Source organism: Nicotiana attenuata, unplaced genomic scaffold (genome assembly GCF_001879085.1).
Source record: "Nicotiana attenuata strain UT unplaced genomic scaffold, NIATTr2, whole genome shotgun sequence".
NCBI lineage: Eukaryota > Viridiplantae > Streptophyta > Magnoliopsida > Solanales > Solanaceae > Nicotiana > Nicotiana attenuata.
Window position 1 is genome coordinate 1,157,540 of NW_017670276.1, and position 12,106 is coordinate 1,169,645.

Below are 12,106 nucleotides of genomic sequence, written 5' to 3' on the forward strand. Positions count from 1 at the left end.
ATGGAAACAATAATAATCTGATTGCTTCCGGAGTCACGTTCGGTTGCCTTTGAGTTTTGCAAATAGACAGGAAGTTCTTTAAGTGTTGCTGCGGGTCTTCTGTTTGTGTCCCAGAAAAAAGTCCCTTGTTCTGCAACAAGTGTAGCATGTTATTTGTGATCTGGAACGATTCAGCTTGTATTGCAGGCACAATAATGGCAGTGGCCAGATTGTCAGCTGTGGGTTGTGCCCAGTCATAAAGTGCACCCTCAGGCACAGGAGGTGCCAATTGCTCATTCCTGACGTTCCCGTTGGGGTCGTTTATGTCGCCCATGTCAATTTCGAGTTGGTGTATTTGTTGTGATTGTTGAAGTCTTTTGTTTGCACGATTCAATGCCCGGAATGTCTTCTCGGGGTCCGAGAGTCCTTCAAGCAGTTCTCCAGTCCTCGTAGAATTTCTAGGCATGCACCTGTGCACCCAGATCAACAACCGTCAAATTTTCAATGAAAAAGTTGGTAGAGAGAAAACTGACTACAACAAGAATCTTTGTATTTCTGTCAATGGCAATTGATAATTCCGTTAACTCCCCGGCAACGGCGCCAAAATTTGATCACGCCCAACTATGCCTTATAAAAAGGACTCTGCGGACGTTGCAAATATAACCCGAGTATTACGCCCAGGGTCGAATCCACAGAGAGTTAACCTATCAACTGCTATCTTCAGACCCACTAAGTCTTCAGAACCAACTTCCCAAATATTCAAATCTCAGTTGAGTGTTCTTTAATAACTAGCTTGCAAATAACTAAATGGCTGTAACTAAGTAAAAAAAAGGGTTGTAAACAATTATGAGAAAAAGCTAAGGCAATGATTTCCCCTATTGATGGAATCCCTTCTGTTTATGCTCATACAAATTTACCAACACATCTCTATCAATCATGAACGCTAATCTTACCGCAAATCTCTCCCGAGTAATCACAGTAATCTACTATTGCACTCTCCCGAGATACACTAGCTTGCTTTATTTAGCACAATTCAATTTAGATTGCACCCAATGCTTCGTTATTCCTAATCCCGCCTTTAAACCCGCGATTATAGATTCCTCTAATAATTTAGGAGTGGTGTTGTTCAACAATACCCTAAATATGCACTCTTTTCCAAGTTATGCACACTAAATAGGCACAGCTAATTGAGGATCCTGTCAATTAACTACAACGAACACGAAGTTGACCAAATAAAGATTAAACTAGCAATTTGTATTCACATAAACAAGAAGTTCATCACCTAATAGGTTCCATCAACGCCTTAGACAAGAAATTTAGCTACTCATGGCTATGGGAAAATAAACTAAGCTTGAATTCATCATAAAATCAAAAGAAAAGAAGAAAGATGTTTAGAGTATTTTCTCACAATCTTTTTCCTTGCTAAGAAACCTAAAAAATCAATACATGCCTCTCTTGGGCGAAGTCTAATGTTTTAAATAGGGTTTAGGTCTAAAAATCCCGTAATTGACACTTTGGTCCCTGAAGTTTACTGCGCCTGCCGCGGTTCTGCAGCGGTCGCGGTAGAACCGCGGCCAAACACCCTCGCGGAATCTCAATCTTCTGCAGCTGCTTCCCACCGCGGTTCTGCCGCGGTCGCGGTGGAACCGCGGTGGATCTAGTTCTCTGAATCTTCGGCCTGTTTTTGCACGGGTCACTTGGGAAATTTTACAGTTGGCCTCTTTTTCATCACTTTTGACTCCAAAACTGCTCCTTAGCCGTCTTTATACATATATCACCTACAAATCATGAAAAGCACTAATAAGAGCATTTTGTCATCACTTTTAGCATTAAAACTACACAAGAAGGTGATTATTTAAGGTGTGATTATAGTCAAATTCACCTATTATCATGCATGATGAATGGCTAAAAACATTTTAAAGTAAGTGGAATACAATGATTGGACTGGCTCTGTAACAGAATCAAATATACATTACGATGTTCATATAGAATGTGAAAATCAACTTGAACTTTTCAAACAAATAGGATATTTGCATAATATAAGGTATTGATTTTATCTTTGTACATCGTCTTGAAGATATTGGGTTTATGAATTTAAGTTTTTTTTTCCAGCTCGTCTATCTTTTTCATATTTATCTTATTCTAGATAATAAATATTTTTTTTAAGGTACTGATTTGTTGAGGGATACGCATGATACTTTTAGAGTATCGGAGTAATATAATTCTGTTAAATGTATCTATTCTTCATGTCCACGTAATTCTTGATTATTCTTGATAGTACATACTTAAATAGTGAAGATTTATCCAAAAATTTTAAAATTGTTTTAGCTCTAACGACGTGGAATGAATTTTAAAATGATCCTATACTTCTTCAAATTTTCGATAATATTTTCAAGTAAAAAGGCGTGAACTCGATGCAATATGTAATTCATGTGATTACCAAGTATTTTATTACACTTATATATGTTCAGAAAAGTATGAAAAAACTTTTCAACAATGTTATACTATATGTTAAAGGAAAACAAATCATGTTAATAGGTGCCACATGTAATTGTTTTTCTTTCATGGTTGTGACTATTATTTTGGTTATATTTGATGATTGGGTGATCATTTTGATGAAAAAATATACAAAAAATCGAAATCCTTTGCAATTTATAAAATAACCATGCAGTATAGAATGTTTAAATTTAGGGTAAAATATAAAATTGATTGCTTTGTCGAAAATAATTGCATTAGCTAGCTAAAAAGTATATAGAAATTGTATACTATATATAATATACATATATACAAAAGAATATTTATCTGCTATTATTTTTGGGAGCGGTTAAAAACATATATATTTCTCTAAAATCTTAATTGATCATGGACTTGATTTATCAAAACACGTGTATGATTAATATTTATTGGTTAGAATATGATAAAGTAGTAATAATTTTACTCGGGTTATATCCGGCATAATTTAAATTTCACATATCTTTATAGATAATTGAGACAATCCTCACAAATATATTAAAGTACAATAGTAAAAAAGTAATACTTTTTGGAGGTGATTCAAAGACGGACAACTATATATTTTACTTTTGAGATGGAGAAGCCAAAGTTATAGAAGGAAACATACACCAAAAAGTCCTCGATAATGAGTCTTAGATATGATACTACCACACTGAAATATTTATACACTATAAATAGGATATCATTTAACCTAACTAAATTGATCATCTTTGTAGGTTAAGACTATATCATTTTAAATTCAAGTATTCTGTTAATGTAATAACATCAATGTTTAGCATTTAATGGATTGTTGTATTTTTATCACGTAAATTACTTTACAATGATCATATCATCCTGTAAATAATTTGTTACTAAATTTAGTTAGTTGTTCTTTCACATAAAAGTTCTGACTAAATATTTACGCGCAACGCACGTATATACTATATCAAAAGCATAGCGAGCTATGGTTCGTCTTTTTTATCCTATAAAAATAAGTTTCATATTGGACAAATATGTAATTTAAGTTACTTTCCTAATATTTAGGACGTTTAATCAAGTAAAATTTAAATTACTACCTAATAGTTAGGAGTTCGAAATCAACTAAATAAGGATAAAATATATTAAGAAAAATGAAAAGTATATAAAAAAAGTAAAATGTAAGTTTATTTTCAACCAAGGACAAAGTATATTGTAAATTTTTTGTGTAAACTTTTTGTGCCTATATCGTACAAGGAAACTTTTGTCGTAGAAGATCAATTATGATCCTTTATTTTCCTTTTCATACGAAAATATTTTCTTGGTTGTTTAAATTATATTTCAATAATTTTTTTACATCTATAAGTATTTCATGTGTTAATTTTACTAATATTTACTTATTTAGGACTTCAAAATCAGTTTTATTTACCGAATATGCATTTTTCGAACCATGTCAAAAGTCTTAATATATAAAATTTAAAATCAATTAAAATTTCATTCATCTTTTACAAATTATTTCCTTAAGAAAATATTTAAGCTATTTTGATATAAATTGCCCTTTTTCAATAATTTGTTCTTCTTACATATAAATATAATTATTAACGCACACACGTGCAACGCGGTAACCTATATATGTTGTCTGGAACCTGGAGATCAAAAGTATGATGGGACACTGATCAATAATAATTTTGACCATCTCACTTTATGATGAAAGTTCCCCAAGTTGCGGTGCCACAATCTTCTAACTAGTCGTGCCTTCTCCGATTCAATCAGAGGGCTAATCTGTTCGGCCAAGCGATCTTTTTGTTCTTTAATCTTGACCAATTCAAGTTGATCCAAGGCTCTTTCGATCTCGGACCGATCCCCTAGATCTTCTTCAGCTGCGGGAAGACTTGGTTCTGTTGAAGAGTTAACACCCCTCCCGGCGTCTTCGCCGTAAAGAGGGGCTTGACTCTTGTGGGATGTGCTTAGCAACCTCCAACTCTTTTTCTGGGTCAGACGACTTCTTTAGGTCAGCGGACATCATATTAATCTCTACTATTTCAGCAAACCGTAATGTCTCGGTGGGCAGAGAGTATCTTAAAGTAGTTTGATTGCTTCGTACAATTTGATCAAATGTGTAAGAACTGCAAGATGCACTGTATCTATTTGGCAGGTATCTTGGCAAAGGAAGTTTATATTTTAGAAGGAATCTTAGTTTGTTCAAATCTCACTAATTTCTGGTTGTTCAATCCCGGAATGAGTAATCTTAATGTTGGTTATTATTGGGGTTTTAATCATTAATGAGGCTTAAATAGGGTGAATGAGAAATGGAGGGAAATGAAAATTTTGAGTGCAATTTTAAGTTCCCCTTGATGAAGGAACATTGTCCCATATTGGAAGAGGAAGAAATTTTTTATGGGTATATAAGCAATTGCTCTTCTTCTAGCTCTTAAGGAGTTGAGAAGAAGGCAAGCCTCGTGCCGTCGTCGTCGCTCGGCTTTGGCTTCGGATTCGGTCAAATGATTGATTGATTACTTTTTTGGACCAAATTTATTTGTTAATAGTAAAATATTAATAGAAATGTTATTAAATATTCGATTTAATAACAGAATATTAATATTAAATCCAATCAGTTTTCCATTTTTCAGTTGTGTAACTGAAAATGAAACTACTCTCTTCAAGTTTCCCTCTTTATTGTTGAGTAAATAGCCATTTATGTTATGGCATTTATGCTGTGGCTGTTTTGCATAAACAACCATTGTGAAAAGTTGCACCTCTTCAGATTTCAGCCCAACATTGGCTATAAGTACAAGTCCATTCTGCTCAGAATTTCCATACGATTTTCTGAGTTTCTCCTCCTTCTGTATTGTTTTAACTTCAAAGAAAACAATAATAAATGTGATTTGCTACGAAACTTTGTGTTCGCTGAAGCACTGGGGTTTGAAGTACCACTACACCAGTGTGTAATTCGTTCTATCCTAGGAGGAAATAATCCATAACCTTGGGTACTAGGAGGGGATTAAATTCCTTAAGGAAATACTGTGAATTCAGTGGGCTCGGATTAAATTCTGTTTCTGTTTTTCATTTCTGCTTATATTATTTTATTTTGTCCAGAATTATTTTACAAATACAGTTTACTAACGGGTTAATATATTACTATTTCTCTTAAAATTGAAGATTGCAGGATCTCAACTAATCTCACTTTCAATTCCCAATAGTGATGAACATGGGCAGAGCTAGGTGGGTGGAAGGTGTTCAGCCGAACCCTCTTCGCCAAAAATTATAATGTATATATGAGGTTAATTTTTTTTATCTCTCTCTATATATATTAGATATTAAATCCCATTAACTTGATCGCGTATTTTACTTTTTTTTTTTTTTAATCTTTTAAATCTCCTTAATAAAAATCCTACTTGCATCGGGGCGCGAAAGGTAGTCCAAGTAAATTTCACAATTCATAAACCAGAATTTGCTGCAGTCGTTATACATAGTAGTTCACCTTTCACCGGTCACCGCTCCAATTACACTAATCAACGTTATTCAAACATCATTCACCCTTCATTCACAAAAAAATGAAGAAGCAAAGACGGTTCACCGATAAACATGGTAATTTTCATGAGTGGTACCAAATTAATGATTTATTACACAATAGTCCCCAAACTAAATATTTTGTAACTAGAATATACCTAAACTACACCTAAATCTAACGAAAAGTACAACTCATTGGAAATATGAGTTCCAGCTACTGAATTTCAGTTTTCAATAGAAAATATATATACAAATTATTATAATATTTCAACTCACCAAACTACTCATATTTGAACTCATATAACCAATCATTTTACCAATCTAGCCATTATGATGTCAAATGAAAGAATAATTCACTAACCAGAAATATAGGTGAGACCAAACTTCTGTTTTGGTCCAAACATTTTCTTAAGAAAAAATCTATAAAAGCAGCTTTCTCTTTCTGTTAGACGTGCCCAAAGAAGTTTTTCCTTTCATTCGAATTTAAAAATAATTTAATTTTAAAACTTTTGATTTTATTATCATATTCATTAAAGACATAATTTTATCCTACACAAATATCATTACATATTCAATCTCTTAAATTTCAAAAATCTTTCTCTCTTTATTTTCTGTCTTCATACTTTTACTTTTAGCCACTTGCTCTTCCAATTTTCTTTGTCCTGATTACTTTTGACTTAAAAAGAGAAGTGAGAAAAGGGAGAAAGAGAACGTCGTCTTCACGGTTTCAATTTTCAAAACTACTTCGAACGTCATTGCCAACTGGTACAGGAAACTTCCCTAGCGTTTTCTAACTTTTTTGCTCGGTCAACAGTCGAAAACCTGTCAGTTTCGTTTTTCTCGACTATATAATTGACTCAGTTTCTCATTCGAAAAAACTCTTGTTCCATTCATTCACAAAGTAGATTATTATTTAGGGTTTCTGATTTTACTGTTTCTCTCAATCTTCAGCAGTATTCGCAGATATGGCGTCGCAGGAGTATTTGAACAAGATGCAGGTTCGCCAGAATTATCGTAATCTCTGGCACACTGATCTTATGCGCACTATTCAAGCTGACACTCCTTGTAAATTTCTATCTCAGGTTTTCTGTATTTAATTCCAGTTAATGTGCGTGTTTTTCTTATACGTTTCATGTTTTTTTTTGTCTGCAGATTGCTGTTTTTCCCTGTGGTGGTAAGTATGCCTTTTATGTGTATATTTTTTTTAACAAGTAAATCTAATGTTGTTGATTTGATCTATTGATCTATGCTTATTTATGAAATTATTTGCTGCAATTTGTGTTATTTCGTCTTGGGACTGATTTTTTTTTGGTAGTGTATCGTTAAGCTGCAGAATTTTGTTTTGATTGTTGATTTGGAAGGAACGAGTGTTTTGCTGATAGGATTTGTGATGCTCTGACTTAGTTCTTGTCTTTTCCTTGGACTTGAGTTAGATTGGATGCTTAGAAGAAGTTGTGGGGTGAAGACTTCAATTTAGATAGTTATGTTTATCTGTTAGATAAGCTGGATTTAGTTTAGAGTTGTACCTGTTCCTGTTAAATCCCTTAACAGTACCCTTAGGGTAGGGTCATTTCATTCGCAGACAAGATATGTACAAATTATAGTAATAAGAATGTACTCCCTCTGTTCCATTTTATATGGCACTCTTTTCTTTTTAGTATGTTCCAAAAAGAATGACACTTTTATATAATTGGGAACACTTTAACTTTAAAATTCCCGATTGAGATACCTTTCTGAACCCTCCTTGCATTTGTTACAAAGTATTTCTGTATGGTTATCCAGAATCATGTAGATACTATATGAAAAATAATAACCAATCAAGGGATTAAACAAGGCAAGCTTTGATACAATGATTGTTCTTTTTACATCTCAAACAAACGCCCCTAACGACCACATCTGCAGAATTTGATTAATGCAATTCGTAAAAGTGTATGCAATTGATTGCGTGATAGGTGGAGGAAAAGCTTAGTAGAGTCCACTTTGGTTATCTGTTATTGCTACTCCCTCTCTAGGCAAACGATTTGCACATCCAAGTAGAAGGACGCCGTGTATGGCTTAATGTACTATGAGAGATGATGAAAGTACAATCCATTTTAGCTGGTAGTCTGGTTATCAGATACCTCACTCTAGAAATTGAGTCTGTCTGGGATTTGAAACAAGTTACACTGATCAAAGTTATAGCAGTTGTATTCTTCTCTAGTGTCAACAAAGATGCACCAAACGACTCAATTATATACAGCAATTGAAGCAGAAGAAAAAAAAAGGGTCTTTTAAAGTTGAAGTTTTCCTTATTTTTCTGACTTGGCTGGTAGCCTGAGCTTGCAACCTGGTTGCATGCGTGCAATCACCCATGCATGTCTTATTAATCAAATACAGAAAGTTAAAAGAGAAATACTGTTAAAGATGGTACAAGTTGCTTAAGCACCATTAGTATTTGTGTTTATAAATTATAGGCTAGCTTTGGAACCAGAGTTTTCAGATTTGATTCAGTAAGGAATGGGGGGAAGGGCTGCTGCCTTTGTTAAAAGAGGGTCCTGATTTACTGGAAACTATCTTGGTTTTAAGGATTTATGAGTGATTGCCGCGTGGTGCTTCTACTATGGACACTTCTAAGCTTTAAATGTACTGAACAGCAGGAAATAGTGAAGGACGTTTTCCTCTGATTTTCCGATGGTATTTGGTTTTAATCCAAGTTTGCCGGTGCTTTTCAATTTGTCTTGTAAAACTTATCTCGCTGTTGATGCTCTATCCTTCATGTAATCTAGAAGTTCTAATAAAAATAATGATCACTCATTAGGTTCGTGATCAATTTCAAGGGAAAACCCTCAATGCATGTGCGTTTAGATACCAAGATATTTCTTGATAACATTTGAAACTGGATTCCTGCTATGTTTGTTCTTCTATTATGTAATTACTTTTTTCTTCTTGTTACTTAAATAAAGAAGTCCTTTTAGTACGTTATGTAACTTGCATTACTAAAATTTCGAATTACAGTGCACCATGTGCATCATATTTGCTTCGGAAACGGGCTCTCTATGGTGATATGACAAGGTAAACCATTTTTATCTTTAATTAATTTCTGATGGTCCTAGCTTTGGTATAACGAAATTTTCTTTCCGTCGCAGGTATACATGTTGTGCGGGTTATATGCCCTGCAGTGGTCGGTGTGGAGAAAGTCGTTGTCCTGAATTTTGTTTAGCAACTGAGGTAAGTTGAAAGTTGGTTCACTTGATTTTTGTGTTTACTGCTAAAATATCAAGAAAATTATTGTAATTATATGTTAAAATGGTCTAAATCCATTGTATCTTAATAGGGGAATATTGTGTGTGTGTTTAAAATGCTAGAATATTATTAAGTATGATTGTTATTCTTGATTAAGACGTCATATAAGGAGGTCCATACATCTTTTCTTCTCTCTTTATTCTTTAAATTCTGTACATGGTATCTTAGTTTCTATGATCTTGGTAGAGACTCATAACTTTCGTCTACCAGCAGACAGTTATACGCTGTCTGCTTTGGCTGTCGATGTCCTACTCTTTCTTAGTGATTGGCTTAGCTCCTCGTTGTGATGGTCGGCTCTGCTCGTCTCATCGACAGCTTGTGTGGCTCCTCTTTTATCTGCTGACCAGTGCATTCCTCTTTCTGGTGCCGCTCATCTTAATGAGGATTGACACTCTCCGTCTTTTTTCTTTTCCGGTGTTCGATACTACTCTCTTCATCCGGTGTTTTGCACTGGTCCGTCATCTCTTCTCAGGCATCCAACGCGGCTTATCTCTTATTTCTCATTTCTTAGGTGACTGGTGCCCTCGACACAACCTAGGAAAGGTTGTCAGCCTACATCATGCCCTCTTCCCTTAGGCAATCGACACCATCCCTCTGTTCTGCAGGTGAATGGTGCCGCTTTGACAAAATAAAGGAATACCTCCATCCTAGTGCCTACAACACCAGGAAGTCTTTATTACTATACCTATCAATCACTGAAACCACTATGGGGGGTCTATGTTGGCTTAATATGATGAAGACAGACGGCTAAGAAACTTCACCCCATCTGCTAAACACTATTTTATGGAGGTGAAGCAACTCTACAGTGATGATTGTGGAGTAATCAAGATATTGTCACTCTCTTATACATGTCTCTATTTGACTCTGATATGTGCCCTGTTGCAAGCATTTTCTATTTGCTGACGATAAGTTTTAAGTTATCATTCTGAATGTACACACAAAGGACTTCAAACCTTAGCATATCCTATGGTATCTACCTATTTTGGTTGGCTGTATGTTTGAGACACTGTATGTGCCGTTTTGATTTTCATTCTCCTTAGATGATAGTAAGGTTACCTTTTGGATAGCAGTGCCAGTGGTGCATTTGCCAGGCCTCCTAGCTATAAGTATAAAGTTATTAAAGCCTTGATGGTACTGCAGCTTTACAAAAAAAAAAACTGTTTTAATATTCTGATGCAATGGTCAGCTAATCGATATTTAAAACTACCAGGTTTTTCTTTGCTTTGGAAATTCTGTTGCTTCAACCCGCTTCTTGTTGCAAGATGAGTTCAACATACAAACAACTCAATGTGATAATTGCATTATTGTAAGCTCTCTCTCCAAATTCCCATTTTCACTGGTTTTTAAGTAAATTTATAAGTCATTTGGTTAAACACATTTCTTCCTTCTTCCTAGGGTTTCATGTTCTGCCTCCAACAACTTGCTTGCATATTTTCAATTGTGGCTATGATTGTTGGAAGTGAGGAGATCCAGGAAGCTTCTCAGTTGCTATCGTGTTTGTCTGACATGGTCTACTGCACGTAAGCTTCTCTATATGCATATTATCTTTATGTATGACATTTCAAATTTTTGTTCCTAAATATGCTCTGCATCTTCTGGTTGCAGGGTTTGTGCCTGTATGCAGGTAAGCAAGAAACTTAAATCAGTATATCAAACATGAAATGCTTCTCATATAGATATGAACAAAATTTTTTCAATGGTTGATGTGGTAAAAACAAAATGATAATATGAAGTCAAAAGCTGAGGTTATTCACAAAAACAAGAAAAAGAAAAAAAAAGAGAGGGACTTACAACTAGCTGGAGCTTGTAAGCTTTCTGCAGTAAGTAGCTAACTGTTTCCTAGTTAATAGTTAACATCTGAGGTTAATATGGTTGATGAGCATTGCAGACACAACATAAGGTTGAAATGGACAAGAGAGATGGCAAGTTTGGTCCTCAACCAATGGCGGTGCCACCGGTGCAGCACATGTCACGGCTAGATCAGCCTTACCCACCAACTGTTGGATATCCTCCTCCAGCGTATGGGGCAGCTTATGGTCAACCACCTCCTCAACAATCTTACGGTCAACCACCTCCTCCACAAGCTTATGGTCAACCACCTCCTCAACAAGGTTATCCAGCTCCTGCCTATCCACCTGCTGGTTATCCTGCATCCGGTTATCCTCCTCCTGGCTATCAGAAGTGATCTTTCGAAGGATTTGGTGCGTCTTTCTATTATCAAAAGAAAGCTGGACATGAGTAGCATAGGATGAATGGAGTGCGGATTTGTATAGACCCATTGCTGAATGGCAGCTATAATTGAACTTGTGTGTGCTGAGATTGTCTGTGTAGATTTTCGTCTCGGGAAGTCTGTGTTCAGCTTGAACGATGAAAATGACATCCCTGTGCATCCTACAGCCAAATTGGTGTTTGGATTTGAAATTGTTCTGTGATTTGTCAAGCTCACAAATTCATCTGAATTGCTGTCATATGTATACTTGTTTCATGAAATGCATATTTTGGTTTCCTCTGCACGAGTTTGGTATCTTCTGTCGCTGCATTTTGCTAAGGCTCAATCTATATTCGATCCCTTTAACTTTGCAGGATTTGAAGTATATTGTTAGGGTTGAAACTGCGTAACGTATAAGGGGATGCTACCAAAAGCATGGTTCCAATCATTTAGAAACCTCCCAAGTTTAAAGGTAATTTAGGTCACTGTTTAGCGTCATTTTAAGAGAAGAATTTTATAGTGGGATGATAGGTGTTAGGCAGAACAAATACTGGACGGTTGCTGGTATTGCAGCAGCTGTTTCTCGCTTGCTCCCAAAATTTGGTTTGTGTTATACTTGGGCAATTTTCATATGCTTTAGCACTATTGGGTAGGTAGACT

At 35.3% G+C, this 12,106-nt stretch overlaps 1 protein-coding gene across 4 annotated transcripts; it reads left to right on the plus strand.

Annotated features, from left to right (window-relative positions):
- The first annotated feature begins 6,534 nt into the window (after nucleotides 1-6,534).
- LOC109237124 lies at nucleotides 6,535-11,753 on the plus strand. Of its 4 annotated transcripts, none has more exons than XM_019403385.1 (9): nucleotides 6,535-6,779; nucleotides 6,907-7,020; nucleotides 7,108-7,129; nucleotides 8,950-9,006; nucleotides 9,081-9,162; nucleotides 10,448-10,543; nucleotides 10,633-10,757; nucleotides 10,843-10,861; nucleotides 11,126-11,753. In XM_019403385.1, exons 2-9 carry the CDS (start codon nucleotides 6,921-6,923, stop codon nucleotides 11,420-11,422), a joined length of 798 nt encoding a protein of 265 aa, XP_019258930.1. In that variant the 5' UTR covers nucleotides 6,535-6,779; nucleotides 6,907-6,920; the 3' UTR covers nucleotides 11,423-11,753. The 4 variants fall into 4 exon arrangements, with proteins under 4 accessions (XP_019258930.1, XP_019258932.1, XP_019258929.1 ...); XM_019403387.1 differs by having other exon boundaries at nucleotides 6,910-7,020; XM_019403384.1 differs by having other exon boundaries at nucleotides 6,535-6,720.
- The last annotated feature ends 353 nt before the right edge of the window (nucleotides 11,754-12,106 follow it).

Coding starts and splice junctions, on each gene's coding strand:
- LOC109237124 (XM_019403385.1), top strand. CDS start 6,921: ATGGCGTCGCAGGAGTATTTGAACAAGATGCAGGTTCGCCAGAATTAT. Junction 9,163..10,447: donor AATTTTGTTTAGCAACTGAG/GTAAGTTGAAAG, acceptor TAAAACTACCAG/GTTTTTCTTTGCTTTGGAAA. Junction 10,544..10,632: donor AATGTGATAATTGCATTATT/GTAAGCTCTCTC, acceptor CCTTCTTCCTAG/GGTTTCATGTTCTGCCTCCA.